This window comes from Salmo trutta, chromosome 21 (genome assembly GCF_901001165.1).
Source record: "Salmo trutta chromosome 21, fSalTru1.1, whole genome shotgun sequence".
In the NCBI taxonomy this organism is placed as follows: Eukaryota; Metazoa; Chordata; class Actinopteri; order Salmoniformes; family Salmonidae; genus Salmo; species Salmo trutta.
In genome coordinates, this window is record NC_042977.1 from 46,244,315 (window position 1) to 46,270,640 (window position 26,326).

At 43.2% G+C, this 26,326-nt stretch overlaps 1 protein-coding gene across 3 annotated transcripts; it reads left to right on the forward strand.

Moving 5' to 3' along the window:
* The first annotated feature begins 3,888 nt into the window (after positions 1–3,888).
* On the forward strand, positions 3,889–24,459 carry LOC115157562 (WD repeat-containing protein 48). 3 transcript variants are annotated; one of them, XM_029705926.1, is made up of 18 exons: positions 3,889–3,975; positions 5,852–5,992; positions 6,182–6,260; positions 7,774–7,856; positions 9,305–9,434; positions 9,785–9,873; positions 10,098–10,199; positions 10,427–10,651; positions 10,865–10,939; positions 11,085–11,187; positions 16,438–16,643; positions 16,763–16,859; positions 16,947–17,042; positions 17,232–17,343; positions 21,065–21,152; positions 21,246–21,322; positions 21,678–21,876; positions 22,480–24,459. In XM_029705926.1, exons 1-18 carry the CDS (start codon positions 3,928–3,930, stop codon positions 22,573–22,575), a joined length of 2,046 nt encoding a protein of 681 aa, XP_029561786.1. In that variant the 5' UTR covers positions 3,889–3,927; the 3' UTR covers positions 22,576–24,459. The 3 variants fall into 3 exon arrangements, with proteins under 3 accessions (XP_029561786.1, XP_029561788.1, XP_029561787.1); XM_029705928.1 differs by having other exon boundaries at positions 17,235–17,343; XM_029705927.1 differs by having other exon boundaries at positions 6,185–6,260.
* Positions 24,460–26,326: the final 1,867 nt, after the last annotated feature.

Genomic DNA, 26,326 nt, shown 5'->3' on the forward strand with positions numbered 1-26,326 from the left:
CTGCTTCTCTCCTTGTTCATCTTCTTCTTGGCATTTCAAAGCAATATCTTCATGGACAGGAATAATGAAAAAGTTGCCTTGGAGTTTCTTAGCATGTTCTGTAATGTCAGTTCACTGAAGATGGAATTCAGAACAGATATAAGTGAAGACTTGATTCATGACAAATGGATGGAGTCCATCTCGAACATTCTCAGAATACACAAAGTTGAAGCACTGAGGACAAAAGAAGAAAGTATAGTTTATTACATTATGATGTGTATCAAGGTGGCCTTGTTGTCTAGAAGTCCTGCCATCCCAGACCATCCAGTTCTCCGATACAGAACAACCTCCTGGACAAACACCAACCAGTCCAGAAGCTTTTTTCTGTCTCCTATGGGATCATGTGGACTCTTCGTCTTGTTGGTAATCGTCATTCCAGCTTGCATTTGGAAGGTAAAGTTGGGCATAATACAATTGGAATAATTTGCTTTAACTTCTATTTGTCTTCATTTGAATTGATGAGATCCTTTGTGTTAAAGTCCTTCAAAGCTTATGCATCATCAGGCCATTCTCTTGTTTCTCCTATAAGATCTGCCAGAGGTGGAGGAGTACAGAAACAGACCCAGAAGCAGGACATCAGGGCAAAGAGACTCCACCTACACCTCCACCTGAACAACTGGTCGTCTCCCAGTCTGACCTGGAAGGGATGCTGGCAATGCTGCAGAGCATTCAAGGTCACCTCGATCGCCTGGAGAAAAGGTGTCGGAGTATCAGGAGGCCACGGACGAGAGAGAAGAAGAGGAGGGTGATCCGGCTCATGAGTCAAACTGAGTCCAACTCCTCCTCGCCCTCTTCGTGAACATCACATGGGAAAGACACGCTGCAAGATCAAGTGGTAGCAGGCAGTGTTGTGGCGAGGGGAAAAGGCCTGCACAGAATGTGGATAAATACATCTGACTGTATAACTTATTTCTTTATTAATGGCAATAGATGACAGTTCAAAGTAAATAGCTGATAATGTACTAGGGATATGAGAGAACTCAGTTACCCATAAACATAGAATTAGGAAGTAGAATACTAGGTTTTGGATTTCTCCCCGAACAAGATTTGCACCCTATTTCGGAACTTTGAGGGTTTATGACATATCCCCTCAAGTAATTTAATTTCTATGCCCATAAACCACAATCATGACTAGAATGGATGCAGCTTTTGTCAAATTAACGTCAATAGTTGCATTTTAGCTAATCCTAAACATTTTCCTAACCTTAGCCTAATTCTCCTAACCTGCAATGTTAATTATCCTAACCTGCTGGGTAAGTTCTTCTAACCTATGTTAGTTATCCTAACCTGCTGCGTAAGTCCTCCTAACCTGCTACAAAATGTCAAATCTGACATTTAATTTGACTAAAGCTGTATCTCTTCTAGCTATCACCATAAACCACATTATAACCTGGGTGGTTCGAGCCCTGAATGCTGATTGGCTGACAGCCGTGGTATATCAGACAGTATACCACAGATATGACAAAACATGTATTTTTACTGCACTAATTTAGTTGGTAACCAGTTTATAATAGCAACAAGGCACCTCGGGGGTTTGTGGTATATGACCAATATACCAAGTCTAAGGCTCGTTGCGTCGTGCTAAGAACTGCCCTTAGCTGTAGTATATTGGCCATATACCACACCCCCTCGGGCCTTATTGCTTAATATGTAGACACAGTGGAAGCTCATGTAGTTTATTTTGGTTGATGGAATAGAAAAGCTTCTCGGCAGCTACTGACAAAGAAGAACATCAAGACGAAGCAGCTGCTTTACAAGTGGGACACGTTGTTGACACTACATCCCGAGGGGTTCGTGCTGATTGTACGGAGATTGTGACAGCCGGGTTAAAATGGCGTCCCTTGACAGGACAAGAACAAGATGTATGTCAGGAAAAGTGCAGTATTATCATAAGGAGATTTATACTTGGAATACAGAGGAGGGAAAAAGAGAGGCAGAGGAGGTCTAAGAAAGAGAGGGAGGAAGAGGGTGAGCTTGAGTTGATTAAAAATGGCAGAAAAAGGGAGATGGTTTGTTAAAGAAGAATGGTTAGAAAGTGTAAGCAGAGTGAGTTGAAGACAGGAAGAGAAATGGAAATGAATGAGGGCGAAGTATCGGAGGTGGTAGGTGTGGTGAAGTTCTCGGAGCCCGAGGCTTGAACTGAGGGTCAGGATAAAGATGAGTCTGTGACAGTAGGAGTGTCATTTTTGTAAAAAGTGGACCCTTCCCATTCGGCTGATCCATTTGTGGTTTCAGGGTTGGTGAAAACAGAGTTGGGTGCCGTGGAATGGGTGAGGTAACCAGAAGTGGTCTTGTGATAATTGGTTGTGTTTCTACTAGTCAGAGGGAATAGGTGTTCTGCGTTAAAAGAATAGAGACAGGAGAGGTGAATTGTTTTGCTTTCAAGGAAAGGGAGCCATTGAGAGGAGTGATTACTGGTAAATGTGAAAGTTTACCAACTGAAAGAGAAGATTCCCGGTGTTTGTGATGCTCGTCATTTGGTGCAACACAGACAGGGTGGCGTGAGTGGTGAAACAGAAGAGTCATTGTCTGTACTTTTAAGTTTTGATGTTGAGTCTTTGCCCGACAAAGTGATGTTAGGATATATAAGTTATCTCATATGAGCTTTTGTTCCGAATACATTACGTTGTTACAGGTGTCAAGCTTATGGGCAGCAGTGTGTAGGAGGGAGGTTCGTAGGTGTGAGAAGTGTGCAGAAGGGCATGAGACAAAGGAATGTGTAGCATTGAGGAAAGTAGTGGTATGTGTTAATTGTAGGGGTGCTTATGGGGCTGGGGATCATTAATGTCCCATGTGAGAGAGGCAGGTTGCAGTTTCCAGGGTTAAAGTCGTGCAGAAGTTGTCATATGCTGAGGCAGTTCAGAAAGTAGAGGAAGATGGGTCAAGGGGGAGGGATCCTGAGAGGAGTGGTGTGACTAGAATATCTGTACCAGTACAGAGGGATAAACCACGAGTGATATATGTTTCAGAAAGATTGGATTTTTAGCATTTAAAGCAATGGTTATCAACTGTACTGCAGGGATGGAATGTAAGTCACAGAAAAATGACGTGGTGGTGGCAGCTGCATAGAGGTTTTTGGGTGTGCGAGACTTGACGTCAGAAGAGTTACAGGGTGTGTTAAGTTGTGTTGTCCCATCCTTTCAGGCCTGAGGTATGACTAAATAGATTTAAATAGTGGAGTAGGGTGGTGGGTTTTTAGTGAGTGTAGAGTTAGATGGTAGGGTATTTGTTTATTATTTTTTTCGCGCAAAGTATAAGGGTGTTTTACTCCAGTCTAGTAGGTGGCTAACGCAACATTTATTGGATGCCAACCGCCGTTAGACCTCATCGACGAAGAAGAACGTGTAGCAAAGATTTTTATAACTAATCCAAGATAGATCACTGCTTGTCGTTTCCGATAGAAACAAATGAGTCATAGTGGGCAGAACAAGCAACGGAGGTGGGCAGAGTCTAGCACAAGCTACCAAGATCCTATTGGCGCGTTCTAGAAAATATTTGCATGTTTCAGTTGGTCAACGCCTACTCTGTGAAGTGCATGTGTGCACTACCTAAATTCACCTTTGCACTCCTAAACAATGCTATGTTTTAAAACTTTGGCAAAGTCTACAAAACTTTGTCCACTCTGTTCATAAAATATTCTAGTTTTAAATACAGAAAACTTTATTGAGATCAAATTATTCATCGATGAGAAAATGTGCATAATGTCGGTCAAAAAAATCCATCTCGTTGCATCTTCTCCCACTGCCGGCCATATTTACTTGTGATTGGAAACGCCAAGCGGATGCTTCATATTTTTACATCCGGTAAAATATCAGTGTCATTATTCTAATCTGTGCATGGTGTTTCTTCTCGGATGTGACGTGTGAGGGTTGACTGTCAACATGTAAGATGGCGGCCCACCACAGACAGAATGCCGCTGGGCGAAGGAAAGTACAGGTCAGTTGATTTTTCTGTAATACAACTCTGTATACATGAAAATGCACACTATTCCAAATAGTGTGACAATGTGCACCACTAATCTTGGAAAGACGATGCAAATTGCAATCCAAGAATGCGTATCTCGTTACTGTTGACTCATCTCAAGCTAGTTAGCTAGTTAGTACATGCTAGTTAGCTAACATGCTAAACACACGATTTGAAGCATGATTTGCTCGAACAAAGTAACATAATGAACTTGAGTTGTTCGACAATTTTATGTAATCATTGTTGCATTTCTTGGGGTATCTGTAAATTGTCATTGAATTGATAATTGCGATTCTAACATGTTAGCTGGCTCCCAAGTGGCGCAGTGGTCTAAGGCACTGCATCTCAGCTAGAGGCGTCACTACAGACAGTCTGGTTCGAATCCAGACTATCACAACCGGCCGTGATTGGGAGTTCCATATGGCGGCGCACAATTGGCCCAGCGTCGTCTGAGTTTGGCCGGTGTAGGTCATCATTGTAAATAAAAATGTGTTCTTAACTGACTTGCCTAACTAAATAAAGGTAATAATAAAAAAAGCTGTGTCTGCTAGCTAACGTTAGCTAGGATCTTGAAACGTTAGCCTGTAGCTTACAAGCTAGCTAATGATGTGGACTGATCCTCCATGAACCAGCTAGATAAGTTGATGTAATGCATAAGTGAATGTAATGGAGCCTCAGCCAACTTATAGACACACTGTATATAGATTTTTCTATTGTGTTATTGGCAGTACGTTTGTTTATGTGTAACTCTGTGTGGTTGTTTGTGTCGCACTGCTTTGCTTTATATTGGACAGGTCGCAGTTGTAACTAAGAAACTTGTTCTCAGCTGACCTACCTGGTTAAATAAAGGTCAAATTAAAAACTTTTGGCCAAAGCGTTAGTCACGCGTGCGCCAATGCTATAGCAGGGGTGTGTTCAGGCTATTATTGACCATCCCCCCCCCCCCCCAACATTATTTGCAGGTATCTATTATTGACCCCCCCCCCCCCAACATTATTTGCAGGTATCTATTATTGACCCCCCCCCCCCCCAACATTATTTGCAGGTATCTATTATTGACCATCCCCCCCCCCCCCAACATTATTTGCAGGTATCTATTATTGACCCCCCCCCCCCAACATTATTTGCAGGTATCTATTATTGACCCCCCCCCCCCCCAACATTATTTGCAGGTATCTATTATTGACCATCCCCCCCCCCCCCCCTCCAACATTATTTGCAGGTATCTATTATTGACCATCCCCCCCCCCCCCTCCAACATTATTTGCAGGTATCTATTATTGACCATCCCCCCCCCCCCCTCCAACATTATTTGCAGGTATCTATTATTGACCATCCCCCCCCCCCCCTCCAACATTATTTGCAGGTATCTATTATTGACCATCCCCCCCCCCCCCCTCCAACATTATTTGCAGGTATCTATTATTGACCATCCCCCCCCCCCCCCCAACATTATTTGCAGGTATCTATTATTGACCATCCCCCCCCCCCCCCCCAACATTATTTGCAGGTATCTATTATTGACCATCCCCCCCCCCCCCCCCAACATTATTTGCAGGTATCTATTTTTGCCCACCCCCCCCCCCCCCTCCAACATTATTTGCAGGTATCTATTATTGACCATCCCCCCCCCCCCCCCCCACATTATTTGCAGGTATCTATTATTGACCATCCCCCCCCCCCCCCCCAACATTATTTGCAGGTATCTATTATTGACCATCCCCCCCCCCCCCCCCAACATTATTTGCAGGTATCTATTATTGACCATCCCCCCCCCCCCCCCCCAACATTATTTGCAGGTATCTATTATTGACCATCCCCCCCCCCCCCCCTCCAACATTATTTGCAGGTATCTTATGTGATAAGAGACGAGGTGGAGAAGTACAATCGCAATGGGGTGAACGCTCTTCAGCTGGACCCTGCACTGAACCGTCTCTTCACGGCTGGAAGAGACTCTATCATCAGGATATGGAGTGTCAACCAGCACAAGGTACTGTATTGTGTCCCAGTCATCCTTTGATCAATCCTAATATTAGCATATCCCCATCCTAACTCTTTGTGAGCTGGTTTCCTGTATAATCTCCATTGAATGTGTTTTAAGATCACGATTAGGCTTAATCTGTGTTTGGGAAACCAGCCCTGTCACCACTTATGTTAAGTGAATGTTATTTTACCATAGCAGGACCCTTACATCGCTTCCATGGAGCACCATACAGACTGGGTCAATGACATCGTCCTCTGTTGCAATGGAAAGACATGTGAGTATTGTTATGTTCCCCAGCAAGAAACCAACAATTGTCACTCAAACAGAAGGGGGAACTAACAGACTAACAACCAAAACAGGTGGGGTTCTAAGTAAATAGGTAGCCTTGCATGAGCGAGCTGGAACGGCACATAGGAGCAGGAGCCTATCTCCTGTTTCTGTAGAGTGAACCAGAACAGCTCATAGGAGCCTATCTCCTGTTTCTGTAGAGTGAACCAGAACAGCTCATAGGAGCCTATCTCCTGTTTCTGTAGAGTGAACCAGAACAGCTCATAGGAGCCTATCTCCTGTTTCTGTAGAGTGAACCAGAACAGCTCATAGGAGCCTATCTCCTGTTTCTGTAGAGTGAAGCAGAAGAGCTCATAGGAGCAGAAGCCTATCTCCTGTTTCTGTAGCGTGAAGCAGCTTAATGTACAAGTACACCCCCTGAACAGGACGGTAGTCTTTCGCAGGGCCTTACCCCCTCATCTATCTTACCCCCCGATCTATCTCCTTAAAGCTGAGTGCCAAACAGAGACGCATCAAATCAAACTTTATTAGTCACATGCACCGAATACAACAAGTGTAGACTTTACCGTGAAATGCTTACTTACAAGCCCTTAACCAACAGTGTAGTTCAAGAAGATTTAAGAAAATATTTACCAAGTATACTAAAATAAAAAGCAATAATAACGAGGTTATATACAGGGGGTACCGGTACCGAGTCAGTGTTTGGGGGTACAGGTTAGTTGAGGTAATTTCTACATGTAGGTGGGGGTGAAGTGACTATGCGTAGATAATAAACAGCGAGTAGCAGTAGTGTACAAAAGGGAGGGGTCAATGTAAATTGTCCGGTGGGGATTTTATTAATTGTTCAGCAGTCTTATGGCTTAGGGGTAGAAGCTGTTGAGGAGCCTTTTGGTCCTAGACTTGGTCCCAATTTTACGGTCTTTGGTATGCCTCAGCCAGGGATTGAACTCCCAACCTTCCGATTTCAGGGCGGACACTAACCACAAGGCCACTGACTTGGTCGGGTTATGAAAGACACTCGTGGTGACTACTGAAAGTTGCCTAGCAACAACAACTGGGACCTAAGACACCCATCATGAGCCCACTAAATTTGCCAAAGAGGCAAATAAAATAAAAACCTACCCCAAACTTAAATACAGGAAGAAAACCAAAAGGTGGAGCAAAATGAAACCAGTTAAGATCAGATAAAAGAAAGTTTATTTTTAATTTTTATTTTTTTTAAATCAAATATGGAGCGCAAACTAAAGGTGCTAACCCTTCACATCTCTCAAGAGCACCGGAGCACTGGGCCAGCCACTCTTAAACATCACACACTGACTAACGAGGTGGCACCAATCGGTGCGCCCCACGTGCTAACGTCCAACCTTAAAATAGAAATACCCAAAGCCTGTAACAGTATTGAACACCGCATAGCTTGTAGCAACATCCCAAACTATGACAGTCATTCTATCATTATCATTAGCCATTCTGTTTTTATAATTCACTTTCTTTCCCCCAAGTGATATCTGCTTCATCAGACACCACGGTGAAAGTGTGGAACGCACAGAAAGGATTCTGCATGTCAACCTTACGGACTCACAAGGTGCTTCTTCTTTTTTTTACACTCAATATTTGGGCTTTTGTGGTTCAGAAATATGTCTATTTACAGAATACTGTTCTGCTGTGGAATTGTGCATATTTTCAAACAGTATAATGGAGCTTTCCTATTTGAAAGAAGAAGGACAGAGTGATGTTGTATTGCCCCCCTGGCAGGACTATGTGAAGGCCACAGAGTGATGTTGTATTGCCCCCCTGGCAGGACTATGTGAAGGCCACAGAGTGATGTTGTATTGCCCCCCTGGCAGGACTATGTGAAGGCCACAGAGTGATGTTGTATTGCCCCCCTGGCAGGACTATGTGAAGGCCACAGAGTGATGTTGTATTGCCCCCCTGGCAGGACTATGTGAAGGCCACAGAGTGATGTTGTATTGCCCCCCTGGCAGGACTATGTGAAGGCCACAGAGTGATGTTGTATTGCCCCCCTGGCAGGACTATGTGAAGGCCACAGAGTGATGTTGTATTGCCCCCCTGGCAGGACTATGTGAAGGGCACAGAGTGATGTTGTATTCCCCCCTGGCAGGACTATGTGAAGGCCACAGAGTGATGTTGTATTGCCCCCCTGGCAGGACTATGTGAAGGGCACAGAGTGATGTTGTATTGCCCCCCTGGCAGGACTATGTGAAGGCCACAGAGTGATGTTGTATTTCCCCCTGGCAGGACTATGTGAAGGCCACAGAGTGATGTTGTATTGCCCCCCTGGCAGGACTATGTGAAGGCCACAGAGTGATGTTGTATTCCCCCTTGGCAGGACTATGTGAAGGGCACAGAGTGATGTTGTATTGCCCCCCTGGCAGGACTATGTGAAGGCCACAGAGTGATGTTGTATTGCCCCCCTGGCAGGACTATGTGAAGGGCACAGAGTGATGTTGTATTGCCCCCCTGGCAGGACTATGTGAAGGCCACAGAGTGATGTTGTATTGCCCCCTGGCAGGACTATGTGAAGGCCACAGAGTGATGTTGTATTGCCCCCCTGGCAGGACTATGTGAAGGCCACAGAGTGATGTTGTATTGCCCCCCTGGCAGGACTATGTGAAGGGCACAGAGTGATGTTGTATTGCCCCCCTGGCAGGACTATGTGAAGGCCACAGAGTGATGTTGTATTTCCCCTTGGCAGGACTATGTGAAGGCCACAGAGTGATGTTGTATTGCCCCCTGGCAGGACTATGTGAAGGCCACAGAGTGATGTTGTATTGCCCCCCTGGCAGGACTATGTGAAGGCCACAGAGTGATGTTGTATTGCCCCCCTGGCAGGACTATGTGAAGGCCACAGAGTGATGTTGTATTTCCCCCTGGCAGGACTATGTGAAGGCCACAGAGTGATGTTGTATTTCCCCCTGGCAGGACTATGTGAAGGGCACAGAGTGATGTTGTATTTCCCCCTGGCAGGACTATGTGAAGGCCACAGAGTGATGTTGTATTTCCCCCTGGCAGGACTATGTGAAGGCATTGGCATATGCTAAAGACAAGGAGCTGGTGGCGTCAGCAGGGCTAGACAGACAGATCTTCCTGTGGGATGTCAACACACTAACAGCACTGACTGCCTCCAACAACACTGTCACCAGTAAATTTATTTTATTGATTTCTACAATATTTAGAAGTTGAGTCCCATTGAGTTTAAAAACATCTCCACAGGCCGGTTTCGTAGACGCAGATGAAGCCTAGTCCAGGACTAAATAGCATTCTCAATGAAAATTCGCCATTGAAAGCTGTTTTTGGTCCAGGACTAGACTTTATTTGTGTCTGGAGAACAGGTATTTGTTGAGGCAGAAATCAAGCTTTTATACCGCAAAGCCTTTTATTTTGCGATGCAGTACGTGCCCTTAAAATAATGTTTTTACAAACACAAACCTGTGCACTGACTGTTGGAATCTAACCGTTGTGTGTGTGTGTGTGTGTGTGTGTGTGAGACAGCGTCGTCCCTCAGTGGGAACAAAGACTCCATCTACAGCTTGGCTATGAACCAGATGGGGACAGTCATCGTGTCTGGCTCCACTGAAAAGGTTAGAGGGCAACATTTTAGTCACTTTTTTTTGCCAGGTTAAAGTTCATGTTTTATTTAAATTAATACAATTTCATTTTATGTCTACGGTTTTTAAGGCCGTTGTTGGCTGCCTTTTGAAAGGTCACCTTTATTTTCAATGCACAAGTTGTATTGGATATTTGTAGACAGTTGTTGTTGTGTTTTAAAGGTTGTTGTCTCTTCAATCTGTTGACGTTTCATCAGGTCCTGAGAGTATGGGACCCTAGGACGTGTGCTAAGCTGATGAAGCTGAAAGGCCACTCCGACAACGTCAAGTCACTGTTGCTGAACAGGGACGGCACACAGGTAAGGTATATCTCAAATCAGCACAGATAATACATGTTCAGAAAATGCTTATTTAAAAAAACCCAAAGTGAAATGTAAGAGGTTCTACCAGAACTTGGTCCGAAAATAATGAGTATTTTCCTTTTCCGTCTCTACATTTTTGCTGCATTGTATCTGACCCTCTCTTACATGAACCCTTTCTGTTTGGTTGTCCATCAGTCTAACTCTCCTCTCTCTGTGGGTCCCAGTGTCTATCAGGCAGCTCAGATGGAACCATCAGGTTGTGGTCTCTGGGGCAGCAGAGGTGTATCGCTACGTATCGGGTCCACGACGAGGGAGTGTGGGCCCTGCAGGTGAACGAAGCCTTCACACACATCTACTCTGGAGGCAGAGACAAGAAGGTCTTCTGCACCGACCTGAGGAACCCTGATATCAGAGTACTCATCTGTGAGGAGAAGGCCCCTGTACTGAAGGTAAGGGCATGGGACAGGTTGTTGTTAATTATATCTGCCATTTAGCAGATGCTTTAATTAATCCAAAGTGATTTACAGTCGTGCGCACATTTCTACATATGGGTGGTCCCGGGAATCGAACCCTGTATCCTGGTGTTGCAAGCACCATGCTCTACCGTGTGTGCATGTGTTAGCCCCTGTCAGACCCAGGTTAACTATCCCTCTCCTCCTCAGATGGAACTGGACAGGACAGCTGACCCTCCTCCTGTTATCTGGGTCTCCACCACCAAGTCATCTGTTAACAAATGGGTAAACAATAAGTATGCCATGTCTTCCGATGCCCTCAGAGATCATTCTAGGGCTTTCTACTACTCGTCGGGGGTTGGGGTCAATTCAGTTTTCTTTATCTTTCAAAAAAAAAAAAAATCTTAATTAATTTCTGTTTTTGTTGCAGTGTCTTAAGGGAATCCACAACTTCCGGGCATCTGGGGATTATGACAATGACATCATCACTCCCCTGACCCCACTGTGTACAACGCCTGAACAGGTCATCAAAGGTACGGCTACGTTAGTGGGTGTGGAGTGATCTACCTTACTGGACGTAGTTTTCACATGAATCTTAGTGCAAGCTGTTTGATACCCTCACTCAAATAGATCCTCATTGTTTTTAACTATCTCTTACTGAATGCAGTGGTTGTGAGGAGAGGCAGAAGTGACCCTAGTTTCTAACCATGAACTAGGCTTGGGCGAGGGAATACCAGGGTATTTCAAAATACCGATGGTATGATTTTCAATACCCCAAAAAAGAAGTGTGTGTCTGTCTATATAAGTTTACATACTCCTTAGCCAAATACATTTAAACTCAGTTTTTCACAATTCCTGACATTTAATCCTAGTAAAAATTCCCTGTCTCAGGTCAGTTAGGATCACCACTTTATTTTTAGAATGTGAAATGTCAGAATAGTAGTAGAGAGAATGATTTATTTCAGCTTTTATTTCTTTCATCACATTCCCAGTGGGTCAGAAGTTTACATACACTCAATTAGTATTTGGTAGCATTGCCTTTAAATTGTTTAACTTAGGTCAAACATTTTGGGTAGCCGTCCACAAGCTCCTCACAATAAGTTGGGTAAATGTTGGCCCACTCCTCCTGACAGAGCTGGTGTAACTGAGTCAGGTTTGTAGGCCTCCTTGCTCGCACACGCTTTTTCAGTTCTGCCTACAAATTGTCTATAGGATTGAGGTCAGGGCTTTGTGATGGCCACTCCAATACCTTGTCTTTGTTGTCCTTAAGCCATTTTGCCACAACTTTGGAAGTATGCTTGGGGTCATTGTTCATTTGGAAGACCCATTTGCGACCAAGCTTTAACTTCCTGACTGATGTCTTGAGATGTTGCTTCAATATATCCACATAATTTGACTCCCTCATGATGCCATCTATTTTGTGAAGTGCACCAGTCCCTCCTGCAGCAAAGCACCCCCACAACATGATGCTGCCACCCCCGTGCTTCACGGTTGGGATGGTGTTCTTTGGCCTGCAAGCCTCCCCCTTTTCCCTCCAAACATAACATTGGTCATTATGGCCAAACGGTTCTATTTTTGTTTCATCAGACCAGAGGACATTTCTCCAAAAAGTACGATCTTTGTCCCCATGTGCAGTTGCAAACCGTAGTCTGGCTTTTTTATGGCGGTTTTGGAGCAGTGGCTTCTTCCTTGCTGAGCGGCCTTTCAGGTTATGTCGACATAGGACTCGTTTTACTGTGGATATAGATACTTTTGTACCTGTTTCCTCCAGCATCTTCACAAGGTCCTTTGCTGTTGTTCTGGGGTTGATTTGCACTTTTCGCACCAAAGTACGTTCATCTCTAGGAGACAGAACGCATCTCCTTCCTGAGCGGTATGACGGCTGCGTGGTCCCATGGTGTTTATACTTGCGTACTATTGTTTGTACAGATGAACATGGTACCTTCAGGGGTTTGGAAATTGCTCCCAAGGATGAACCAGACTTGTAGACCTCCACAATTATTTTTTCTGAGGTCTTGGCTGATTTCTTTAGATTTTCCCATGATGTCAAGCAAAGAGGCACTGAGTTTGAATGTAGGCCTTGAAATACATCCACAGGTACACCTCCAATTGACTCAAATAATGTCAATTAGCCTATCAGAAGCTTCTAAAGCCATGATGGAATTTTCCAAGCTGTTTAAAGGCACAGTCAACTTAGTGCATGTAATCTTCTGACCCACTGGAATTGTGATACAGTGAATTATAATTGAAATAATCTGTCTGTAAACAATTGTTGGAAAAATGACTTGTGTCATGCACAAAGTAGATGTCCTAACCGACTTGCCAAAACTATAGTTTGCTAACAATACATTTGTGGAGTGGTTGAAAAACGAGTTTTAATGACTCCAACCTAAGTGTATGTAAGCTTCCGACTTCAACTGTATACACACACACACACACTACCGTTCAAAAGTTTGGTCAATTAGAAATGTCCTTGTTTTTGAAAGAAATGCAACAAAAAAACCTCCCATTAAAATAACATAAAATTGATCAGAAATACAGTGCAGACATTATTAATGTTGTAAATTACTATTGTAGCTGGAAACAGCATAATTATTTTTTTAAATGGAATATCTACAGGCGTACAGAGGCCCATTTTCAGCAACCATCACTCATGTGTTCCAATGGCACGTTGTGTTAGCTAATCCAAGTTTATCATTTTAAAAGGCTAATTGATCAATCCCTTTTACAATTGTTAGCACAGCTGAAAACTGTTGTTCTGATTTAAAGAAGAAATAAAACTGGCTTTCTTTAGACTTGTTGAGTATCTGGAGCATCAGCATTTGTGGGTTTGATTACAGGCTCAAAATGTCCAGAAACAAAAAACTTTCTTCTGAAACTCGTCAGTCTATTCTTGTTCTAAGAATTGTAGGTTATTCCATGTGAAAAATTGCCAAGAAATTCAAAATCTGGTACAACGCTGTGTACTGCTCCTTTCACAGAACAGCGCAAACTGGCTCTAACCAGAATAGAAAGGGTGGGAGGCCCCGGTGCACAACTGAGCAAGAGGACAAGGACATTAGTGTCTAGTTTGAGAAACAGACGCCTCTCAAGTCCTCAACTGGCAGCTTCATTAAATAGTACCCGCAAAACACCAGTCTCAACATCAACAGTGAAGAGGCGACTCCGGGATGCTGGCCTTCTAGGCAGAGTTGCAAAGAAAAGCCATATCTCAGACTGGCCAATAAAAAGAAAACATTAAGATGGGCAAAAGAGCACAGACACTGGACAGAGGAACTCTGCCCAGAAGGCCAGCATCTCGGAGTCGCCTCTTCACTGTTGACGTTGAGACTGGTGTTTTGCGGGTACTATTTAATGAAGCTGTCTGTTTCTCAAACTAGACACTCTTAATGTACCTGTCCTATTGCTCAGTTGTATGACAAAACATTTATTTTTACTAATTACTTTGGTAACCAGTTTATAATAGCAATAAGGCGCCTTGGGGATTTGATGTATGGACAATATACCACGGCAAGGGCTGTGTCCAGGCACTCAGCGTTGCGTCGTACATAAAACAGCCCTTAGCCGCGGTATATTGGCCATATATCACACCTTCTCGGGCTTTATTGCTTAAATCTATCACACACACAGTGCAGTGACTCCTTGACACTTTACAAAAATAATTGATGTTAAAGCCTTATTCTAAAATTGATTAAATTATTATTTTTCCCTCCTCAATCTACAGGCGATGCCCCATAATGACAAAGCAAAATGTATTAAAAATAAATATAAAAAATAAACAAATATCTTATTTACGTAAGTATTCAGACCCTTTGCTATGAGACTAGAAATTGAGCTCAGGTGCAACCTGTTTCCATTGATCGTCCTTGAGATGTTTCTACAACTTAATTGGAGTCCACCTGTGGTAAATTCAATTGATTGGACATTATTTGGAAAGGCACACACCTGTCTATATAAACGTCCCACAGTTGACAGTGCATGTCAGAGCAAAAACCAAGCCATGACGTCAAAGGAATTGTCCGTAGGGCTCAGAGACAGGATTGTGTCGAGGCACAGATCTATCTGGGGAAGGGTACCAAAACATTTCTGCAGCATTGAAGGTCCCCAGGAACACAGTGGCCTCCATCATTCTTAAATGGAAGAAGATTGGAACCACCAAGACTGAGAGAGCTGGCCGCCCGCCCAAACTGAGCAATCAGGGGAGAATGGCCTTGGTCAGGGAGGTGACCAAGAACCCAATGGTCACTCCGACAGACCTCCAGAGTTCCTCTGTGGAGATGGTTGTCCTTCTGGAAGGTTCTCCCATCTCTGCAGCACTACACCAATTATGCCTTTATGTTAGAGTGGCCAGATGGAAGCCACTCCTCAGTAAAAATCACATGACAGCCCACTTGGAGTTTGCCAAAAGGCACCAAAAGACTCTCAGACCATAAGAAATAAGAATCTCTAGTTTAATGAAACCAAGATTGAACTATTTGGCCTGAATGCCAAGCATCACGTCAGGAGGTGGTGGTGGTTGCAGCATCATGCTGTGGGGATATTTTTCAGCGGCAGGGACTGGGAGACTCGTCAGAGTACAGAGATATCCTTGATGAAAACCTGCTCCAGAGTGCTCAGGACCTCAGACTGGGGTGACGGTTCACCTTCCAACAGGACAACAACCCTAACCACACAGCCAAGACACTACAGGAGTGGCTTTGGGACAACTCTCTGAATGTCCTTGAGTGGCCCAGCCAGAGCCCGGACTTGAACACGAGTGAACATCTCTGGAGAAACCTGAAAATAGCTGTGCAGTGATGCTCCCCATCCAACCTGACAGAGCTTGAGAGGATCTGCAGAGAAGAATGGGAGAAACTCCCCAAATACAGGTGTGCCAAGCTTGTAGCGTTATACCCAAGAAGACTCGAGGGTGTAATTGCTGCCAAAGGTGCTTCAACAAAGTACTGAGTAAAGGGTCTGAATACTTATGTAAATGTGATTTACATTTATATATTTTTTAAATTTATATTTAAATTTGCTAAAATTTCTACAAACCTGTTTTTGCTTTGTCATTATGGGATTTTGTGTGTAGATTGATGAGGGGGAAAAACTATTTAATCAGTTTTAGAACAAGGCTGTAACCTGTTGGATTCTACATTTTGAACATTTGAGATATTAAAGACAGATCAGACGCATAGTATATAAAGGAGTGAGATCTGTAGACAGAGTGGCTGTGGAATGTGCTGGGTGGACAGGAGGAGATCACAGGATTGCTATAGGGGAAGCAGATGGACATATGGATTAGGTGAAGGAGGGGTTGAGGTCAGGAGGTCAGGTCAGATCCCCTAAAGGGAGTAATAAGGGTTTTTACTATCCTCTTCCTGTGGAACCGTAAGATGTAAGGATTGGAGAGGAGTGTCCAAAGTAGGGATATATATAAGTATGTATATACCTGTGATGGTGAGAAATGTTTTGTCTGAATACAGCTGTAACGACCCTTTGGGAAGAATTAAACTTGGTTAAGCTTTTCTAGTGTCCGTGAGTTATTTACTCTGAAAAAATAACAACCTAACAAACCTAACAAAATATGGATAATGTCAAGGGGTCTGAGTACTTTCCAATGGCACTGTATTTACAATTTAAAAAACAATAGTGCCCCTTGTGTGCAAATTTGGTAATGTCATGTATCCCGGTATGGTACAGAAGTGGTATGAAAATCTTAATACCGGCCAAACCTAGTCTTGCTGCTTGTATAGTCTTAGGAGTGGTCAAACGATAACTACTGTACATATTTGCTGTTGTAGGAGGGGCCAGTATAATTCAGTGTCACATTCTGAATGACAAGAGGCACATCGTCACCAAAGACACCAACAACAATGTTGCATTCTGGGACGTGCTGAAAGCCTGTAAGGGAGAGGACCTGGGGAAAGTAGAGTTTGATGAAGAGATCAAGAAGAGGTTCAAACAGGTCTACGTCCCAAACTGGTTCTCTGTCGACCTCAAGACAGGGGTAGGTTTCTAGGTTTATAACTTAGTAATACTATACTTATTCAGTGGTTGAATAGGTGAAGCTAGCTAGATAAGATTGGTTGACGTTGTTGCTCTCTCCTTCTGTGTGATGCTGGATAGATGCTGACCATCACGCTGGATGAGAGTGACTGCTTCGCTGCCTGGGTGTCTGCTAAGGATGCTGGCTTCTCAAGCGCCGATGGATCAGACCCAAAGTGTACGAGTTTTAGGTTTTCATTTTTAATATAACTTCTTCAAACTGCATTTTTTTTTTTTTTTAGCTTTGCAATGTTTGTGTGTATAGTGAACCTTGGTGGACTGCTACTTCAGGCCCTGCTAGAGTTTTGGCCCAGGACGCACATCAACCCCATGGATGAGGAGGAGAACGAGGTCAACCATGGTAAACAGGCCTTGTTGTTGTTGTCAAAAACAGTGTTAACCTGAGATATGGCTGTAGACGGCTATAGTGTTAGACATCCCATGTCGCAGGGTTAGACCCAGAAAAAATGTCCATAGACTCACTATTTCATCATGGTATAGGAGCAGTAAAAAAGAGATTATAGTGACCTTTGACCTTGTCCAACCCCAGCAGCAGTGAATGGGGAGCAGGAGACGCGGGTGCAGAAGGGGAATGGGTACTTCCAGGTGCCTCCACACACTCCAGTCATCTTCGGAGAGGCAGGAGGGAGGACTCTGTTCCGGTACATATCTCAATTTTACAAAACCCATAGCTAGCCTGCTAATATTGTTGCACTCTATGTCTAGGGGCCTTAGGCCTAGCTACATGGTCTGTAACCTGACTCATTATGTCTAGGGGTCTTAGGCCTAGCTACATGGTGTCGTGTCTGTGACTATCATTAAATGTGAAGACTGTTATTTTATCAATTAATCAATTCTCTGTGTAATTTAATTACGCGATTAAACTAATCATGTAACTTTAACTTCTTTGGGATAGGGGGTGGTATTTTGATGTCCGGATGAATAGCGTGCCCAAAGTAAACTGCCAGCTACTCAGGCCCAGAAGCTAGGATATGCTAGCTAGCTAAACTGAGTTTTTATGGATATAAAGAAGGACTTTATCGAACAAAAGGACCATTTGTAATGTAACTGGGACCTTTTGGAGAGCCAACAGAAGAAGATCTTCAAAGGTAAGGCATATATTATATCGCTATTTCTGACTTTCGTGTCGCAACTCCCTGGTTGAAAATGATTTGTTATGCCTTTGTGTGCTGGGCGCTGTCCTCAGATAATCGCATGGTTTGCTTTCGCCGTGAAGCCTTTTTGAAATCTGACATGGCGGCTGGATTAGCAACAAGCTAAGCTTTATTTTGATGTATTGCACTTGTGATTTCATGAAAGTTAAATATTTATAGTAATTTAATTTGAATTTCGCACTCTGCAATTTCACCGGATGTTGGCCAGATGGGACGCTAGCGTCCCAATGATACGCAAGAAGTCAATGAACTAGGAAGTCGGGCACCACGGAAAAATGTTTTTTATAGAGTGGCAATTTCCCGAATATAACTTTTCAGATATTTTCATATTTTATCGATTAGTCATTCTCATTAATGTATTATTATTACTTCATCAGTTCCATTACTGAACGTCACGAACCCTAGCCTAAATCATGAATCAGCGATATACAAATTTCGTTAATTATTTATTTACTAACTAACTAAATAACCACACAGAATTACATAACAAACAACAGTAGATATTTGGGTTACTACATGATACAAAGAAAAAGTCCCTAGCAGACAAAGCTGATATGACGACTTGGTAGACAAAGGAAAGGGGTGGGGACTGAGAGCAGGAAAGACAAAATGGATTCACTACACACAGTTGATAATAATATTCATTGAAATCCTTTGCACATGAACGGCCGTTCATTTGAGAAGAAATTGCAATGTATATATTTACGCCTGTATGTCTTTGTTGGAATCGCTGGTCCGTCTGCTGGAGGTCAGTTCATCAGAGCGTCTCTGGTCACAATATACTTCGTGGTTGTAGTTTTCTGGGGTGTGGCCACTGACTAGTTTAGCTTTATATGAAAATCCATATTCTCATTTAGAAGGTTAACATTACATATTTTCACAAATAGTTTCATGTTTAATCACACATGTTTCACAATATTTACATGTAAACCTGACAGCTGGGAAATGTACACTCTAAGAGATACAGTTATGTGTTTCCTGTCCTTCATGAGATCACCAAGTGAAACACACTCGTCATGACTGTCCCTTAAGTGTCTACGGACCACTCCCACATTCTCAACAATAAAAATATTGTTTAATTATTCAAACTTTTGATGACCAAGGGTCTCTGTGTTCCACAGTTTACATCCCAACCTCGAACACTACAGAGCATAGGGGCAGCGTATTTTATGACCGACCATAAAACAGCCGGCTTCCCGCTCTCCCCCTCTACAAGAGAGAGCACGCTGTAGAGCGGACCCACTGTAACCTGATCCTTCAGATCGTCACAGGAGAGTCATGACATTCCTCCTCTACAAGAGAGAGCACCCTGTAGAGAGAACCCACTGTAACCTGATCCTTCAGATCGTCACAGGAGAGTCATGACATTCCTCCTCTACAAGAGAGAGCACCCTGTAGAGAGAACCCACTGTAACCTGATCCTTCAGATCGTCACAGGAGAGTCATGACATTCCTCCTCTACAAGAGAGAGCACCCTGTAGAGAGAACCCACTGTAACCTGAACCTTCAGATCATCACAAGAGAGTTATGACAATGGTCTGTTTATTTTTTTATTTCACCTTTATTTAACCAGGTAGGCTAGTTGAGAACAGGTTCTCATTTGCAACTGCGACCTGGCCAAGATGAAGCAAAGCAGTTCGACACATACAACAACACAGAGTTACACATGGAATAAACAAACATACAATCAATAATACAGTAGAAAAATCTATATACAGCATGTGCAAATGAGGTAGGATAAGAGCGGTAAGGCAATAAATAGGCCATAGTGGCGAAGTAATTACAATATAGCAATTAAACACTGGAATGGTAGTCTGTACCCTGACTCATAGGTCTTGAGTCTTATGGGTCTTAGGCCTGACTCATTATGTCTAGGGGTCCTAGTCCTAGTTACATGGTCTGTAACCTGACTCATTATGTCTAGGGGTCCTAGTCCTAGTTACATGGTCTGTAACCTGACTCATTATGTCTAGGGGTCCTAGCTACATGGGCTGTAACCTGACTCATTATGTCTAGGGGTCCTAGCTACATGGTCTGTAACCTGACTCATTATGTCTAGGGGTCCTAGCTACATGGTCTGTAACCTGACTCATTATGTCTAGGAGTCCTAGCTACATGGTCTGTAACCTGACTCATTATGTCTAGGGGTCCTAGTCCTAGCTACATGCTCTGTAAGCTGAATGAATGTGTGTATTTGTGAGAAATCAGTGTTTGAGGACCATGTTGGATGCAGGTGTGCCCAGGGAGACGACAAACTTACCGTAGGTTCAGAGCCAGCTCTGTCTTTACCCCTTTCTGTTGGTGAGCCCAAGAGGAATATCATGGTCAGATGGTGACAGAAACACCAAACCCAGGCAGCGGCCTCGCGACCACCAAACCCAGGCAGCGGCCTCGCGACCACCAAACCCAGGCAGCGGCCTCGCGACCACCAAACCCAGGCAGCGGCCTCGCGACCACCAAACCCAGGCAGCGGCCTCGCGACCACCAAACCCAGGCAGCGGCCTCGCGACCACCAAACCCAGGCAGCGGCCTCGCGACCACCAAACCCAGGCAGCGGCCTCGCGACCACCAAACCCAGGCAGCGGCCTCGCGACCACCAAACCCAGGCAGCGGCCTCGCGACCACCAAACCCAGGCAGCGGCCTCGCGACCACCAAACCCAGGCAGCGGCCTCGCGACCACCAAACCCAGGCAGCGGCCTCGCGACCACCAAACCCAGGCAGCTGGCACTGACTGCTTCTACACCTGCATTCTTTGGGGTTTTAGGCTGGGTTTCTGTACAGCACTTTGATATATCAGCTGATGTAAGAAGGGCTATATAAATACATTTGAGTTGATGATCACTTGATGTGCTTATCAACCAGGCTCAGCATTTTGACAAGGTTGCTGCTGCCCCCTGGAGGAAGGGAGTGAAAAAGTGTAACCTGGGTAGTGTGTTTTGTCTATGACCCCCCCCCCCCCATATCATAACACTACTATTATATAAATACATTTGATTGAGGGATTATAAAGAGAACTTGGGAGCAAAATAAATTACGTCGAGGCTATATCATGCATGCGATCATTAATGAATCTGAGAATGAATCACTACTTGTGTTGCATCACCAGTTGGACACACAAAAAAACAATCCTGTTTGCAACGTTTATTTACTTCCTTGTTCTGTTCTTCCAATTCTCCAGCTGTTCTAATGTTGAGTCTCCTGTTTCAGACTGTTGTGTAGGGACTCGGGTGGGGAGACGGAGTCTATGTTACTGAATGAGACAGTCCCACAGTGGGTCATAGACATCACCGTGGACGTAAGTACCTTTTCAGTCTAACCTTGCTTTTACTCTTCTTACCTCAAGACTTCACTTAATTGACATTTTGCCCTCTTTTTCTATGTCCTCCAGAAGAACATGCCGAAATTCAACAAGATCCCGTTCTACCTTCAACCCCACTCTTCTTCTGGAGCCAAGACACTGAAGAAGTAACATTTAGAGTTTCTCAGTTTCGGGTTTCTTCATGAGAAATCACTACATTCCACACGTCCCTTTATTAATATTCGGCTTTGATGTTCTTACATGAATAAATCCTACACACACACACACACACACACACACACACACACACACACACACACACACACACGATTTGACTTCTACATATAAATGCACCGTCAACGTTTCCCGTCAGAGATCAAGATCCTACTTCCCTTGACACTCATCCATTTATTCCACTGTCTGTCTGTCTGTCTGTCTGTCTGTCTGTCTGTCTGTCTGTCTGTCTGTCTGTCTGTCTGTCTGTCTGTCTGTCTGTCTGTCTGTCTGTCTGTCTGTCTGTAGGGACCGTCTGTCTGCCAGTGACATGCTGCAGGTGAGGAAAGTCATGGAACACGTCTATGAGAAGATCATTAACCTGGACACTGAGTCCCAGACCACTGCTTCCTCCTTGGCAGCCAATGACAAGCCAGGAGAGACAGAGAAGGATGAGGACATGGCCCTCATGGCCGAGGAGAAGATTGAACTCATGTGTCAAGACCAGGTGGGAACCCTCCCTCTACTCCTTCTGTAGTTTGGGGAGGAATGATGAAACATCTTTGCTGTTTTAGTAAAGATTATGGACCTCATTTGTTGAAGGAGAGTGTGTTATCTGTTGTGATTCTTAAGTATTTGAAAAAGTCCACTACTTGACAGCTTCACTTTTGATGGTGGTTTGGGCAATGTAGTTGGTTGCTTCGATGTTTATTTGTAGTTATTTTGGTTTAAGTATAACATGTCATATTACAGATTGCCGCAATGCTGATTTTGGTTTAGTTAAGTCATATTACAGCGTAATAATGACAGTGATGACTGAAATAGTTCCCTGTAGCTCAGTTGGTAGAGCATGGTGTTTGCAACGCATGGTGTTTGCAACGCATGGTGTTTGCAACACCAGGGTTGTGGGGGGCCAGCACAGGATTGCACGGGGGGCCAGCACAGCACAGGGGGCCAGCACAGGAAAAAAAAAAATGTATGGAATTAAATGTATGCATTCACTACTGTAAGTCGCTCTGGATAAGAGCGTCTGCTAAATGACTAAAATGTAAAATGTAAATACATATCCACCTGATCCACATCCTGGTTGATCTTCTCTGTTCTCCCACAGGTCCTGGACCCAAACATGGACCTGCGAACTGTCAAGCATTTTATCTGGAAGAGCGGAGGAGACTTGACGCTTCACTATAGGCAGAAATCTACGTGAGGCAGACACCTCATTTAAGGCATAAAGAGACAGTTTCTTCACACACTACCATCCTCCATCTTCAGCCCCAATGATTGGCTGGCCGTGAGAGGGTAGGCGTATCACCCACTATGTTTATCAGGGTCGTATTCATTAGACACCATATGGGAGAAACCATGGACTGAATCTGAATTTATCCAATAAGAATCACCCTTTTTTTTTTTTTTTTTTCATTTGCCGTTGCAGAATGTTTTGCTACGTTGTGTATTAATAAAATACAGCCCAGATGTTTGAGGAGACGTTTCCTCTGGCCATTTGAGGGATGTGGGTGACTTCGTATCATAGGAAACTCAACCGGACAGACCGGTGAAGCCCCTGAGGCTAGTGAGAGATTCATGATGAATGCGGTTCTTTCTGCAGACTGTGCTATAATGGAATGAATCAAATATTTTATATAGCACTATGTAGGTTATTTAAAATAAATACAAAGAATGTCCTTTTGCTTTGTGATGTCATAGTAAAAAGGAATAGTTCTGGTGCAGTGGTAGTATGTCTTCATGTATATGTGCTGCTTTGTTCTTGTACATTCCAGAAACAGCCCTTTGCTCCTTCCTTCACCAATACTATGACTTAGTCCCAGTTCTCAACCCTTCTGCACTTGTACACTTTCTCGCATGTGTTTTTACAATGAAGGACACTTCTTCCAGCCATTGCTTTACCCCAATCCTATGCTTTTAGATCCATGAAAGTGTATACTTCTGGGGAAAGAGAGGCTACATCCTGATTCTTCTATCTCTAGGACCTGGAGTTCCTCCTTACCATGTGACTTGACCAGGAGCAACTCTTGGCCCTAACTCTACCTACAGTATACCTGGACAGCCTGACAACTATTGAAGCCAATCAATGTTCGTCCCTGACTATATTGTTGTTCATGGCTTAATTCTGTCAACCCGAATTAGGACTTCAGAGATTTGAATATTTGATTTTTTTCTTATTTGTTTTGTAAATAACATGCTTTATGTGAATTCATGTTCTTTATTTTTCAGGATGCTGTTTTAATTTTTTTGTACAGTTTAACAAGTCAGAGAAATTAACTTTGATCAAAGGTTTTTGATTGAATGTTTTTTTTTCTCTCTTCAGAATCCTGAGAAAAGCACACGATATCAAAAGGACAGATTTCCTAGCCTGGTCTCGGTTCTGTTTGTGCTGTCTAGCCAACTCATAACTGTCATTGTCGACAATGATCTGGGACCAGGCTACAGATTTTCAAGTATGTTTGTAGTTGTCTAAGCAATCAGGATACAAACAAGGTATTTCTTAAATCACACATTGTAACATTGAGCATGTGCATTTTGCATCTGGTGGACAAAGTTTACACATTTTAAAGTGAAATCTCCACCCACAGACTTGTTTTATGATCATGAACCAATATTCACATCTTCCAAGAGGGCTATTGTATAATGTTTCATATAGTTAGACAGTAATTGGTTCTAGGATGTTAGTTTGAAAAGTACAAATTCTCAAACTACAGGGTTTATACATATAACTTAACTGCGTATCCAAATGTAAAACCATAGATTGGATGGGATGCACACTTACTTGGGACGAGTGAAATAACTAGTTTGAGTAAATTGTGTTTATTTTTAGTTTGTTATTGACTTGTTCCCCCCCCCCCACACAAGAAAGGTGTGTATCAGTAATGCATTACTATGGTGATGAGTTAAGAGGAAGCTCCAGTACAGGGGCTACACCATAGACATATAATGACTTTCTATGGTGTAGACAGCAAGATGCCGTATCCTACAATATTTATATCCCCTGTTGGTTGGAACTACTGTTGGATGATGTAGTATATTTTGGGCTTTCAACAGCATATTAAATTTGAATGGTTTTAATAGACTGAAAGTATTGTATTTGTTTACTGTCTTTCTCACATTTCACCATTCTCCTGCAATAACATCATCAATCAATCAGCTGATGTCACAAAGTGCTGTACAGAAACCCAGCCTAAAACCCCAAACAGCAAGCTATGCAGGTGTAGAAGCACGGTGGCTAGGGAAAAACTCCCTAGAAAGGTCAAAACATAGGAAGAAACCTAGAGAGGAACCAGGCTATGAGGGGTGGCCAGTCCTCTTCTGGCTGTGCCGGGTAGAGATTATAACAGAACATGGCCAAGATGTTCATAGATGACCAGCATGGTCAAATAATAATCAGTGGTTGTCGAGGGTGCAACAAGTCAGCACCTCAAGAGTAAATGTCAGATGGCTTTTCATAGCCGATCATTCAGATTGTCTCTACGTATCAAAACGTATTAATATCCTGCTACATCATAACGTATTAATATCCTGCTACATCATAACGTATTAATATCCTGCTACATCATAACGTATTAATATCCTGCTACATCATAACGTATTAATATCCCGCTACATCATAACGTATTAATATCCCGCTACATCATAACGTATTAATATCCTGCTACATCGTAACGTATTAATATCCTGCTACAACATAACGTATTAATATCCTGCTACATCATAACGTATTAATATCCTGCTACATCGTAACGTATTAATATCCTGCTACAACATAATGTATTAATATCCTGCTACATCATAACGTATTAATATCCTGCTACAACATAACGTATTAATACCACGCAATAACATCTTAGAGCGTATTAATATCATGCTATAACATTTAACATAATAACATGCTATATCTTATAACGTATTAATGTCATGCAATGACATCTACCCTATTAATATCATGGAATAACGTCTACCCTATTAATATCATGGAATAACATTTAACAATGTCATGCTATGACATCTTATATGTATTAATGTATTAATATCATGCTACAACTGCTTATAACGTATTAATATCATGCTACAACTGCTTATAACGTATTATTCATGCAATAACATCTTATAACGTATTATCATTCTATAAAATCTAACATTCATATAAAATCAAATCGTCACATGCGCTGAATACAACAGGCGTAGACCATACCGTGAAATGCTTACTGACAAGCCCTTAACAATGCAGTTCAAGAAATAGTTAAGAAAATATTTACTGAATAAAAAAAAAATACAAAATGTAAAAGTAACAAGAAAATTACATAACGAGGCTATATACAGGGGGTTCCGGTACTGAGACAATGTCCGGGGGTACAGGTTAGTTGAGGTAATTTGTAAAGTGACTGTACATAGATTAAAAAACAGTGAGTAGCAGCACTGTAAAAACCAAGGGGGGGGGGGTGTGTCTCAATGTAAATAGTCCAGATGGCCATTTGATTGTAATTGTTCAGCAGTCTTATTACTTTGGAGTAGAAGCTGTTAAGGAGCCTTTTGGTCCTTTGCTTGGTGCTCCGGTAGCGCTTGCCGTGCGGTAGCAGAGAAAACAGTCTATGACTTGGTGACTGGAGTCTGACAATTTGTTGGGCCTTCCTCTGACACCGCCTGGTATAGAGGTCCTGGATGTCAGGAAGCTTGACGGGCCGTACACGCTACTCTCTGTAGTGCCTTACGGTCAGATGCCGAGCAGTTGCCATACCAGGCGGTGATGCAACCGGTCAGGATGCTGTTGATGGTGTAGCTGTAGAACTTCTTGAGGATCTGGGGACCCATGTCAAATCTTTTGTCTTCTGAGGGGGTAAAGGTGTTGTTGTGCCCTCTTCACAACAGTCTTGGTGTGTTTGGACCATGATAGTTCGTTGGTGATGTGGTCACCAAGGAACTTAACGCTCGACCCGCTCAAATTCAGC

Excerpts from the sequence above, each read along its gene's own strand:
- LOC115157562 (XM_029705926.1), top strand. The coding sequence starts at position 3,928 with ATGGCGGCCCACCACAGACAGAATGCCGCTGGGCGAAGGAAAGTACAG. Across the intron at positions 11,188-16,437 it reads GCCTGAACAGGTCATCAAAG|GAGGGGCCAGTATAATTCAG; the intron begins GTACGGCTACGT and ends TTGCTGTTGTAG. Across the intron at positions 16,860-16,946 it reads CGATGGATCAGACCCAAAGT|TGAACCTTGGTGGACTGCTA; the intron begins GTACGAGTTTTA and ends TTGTGTGTATAG.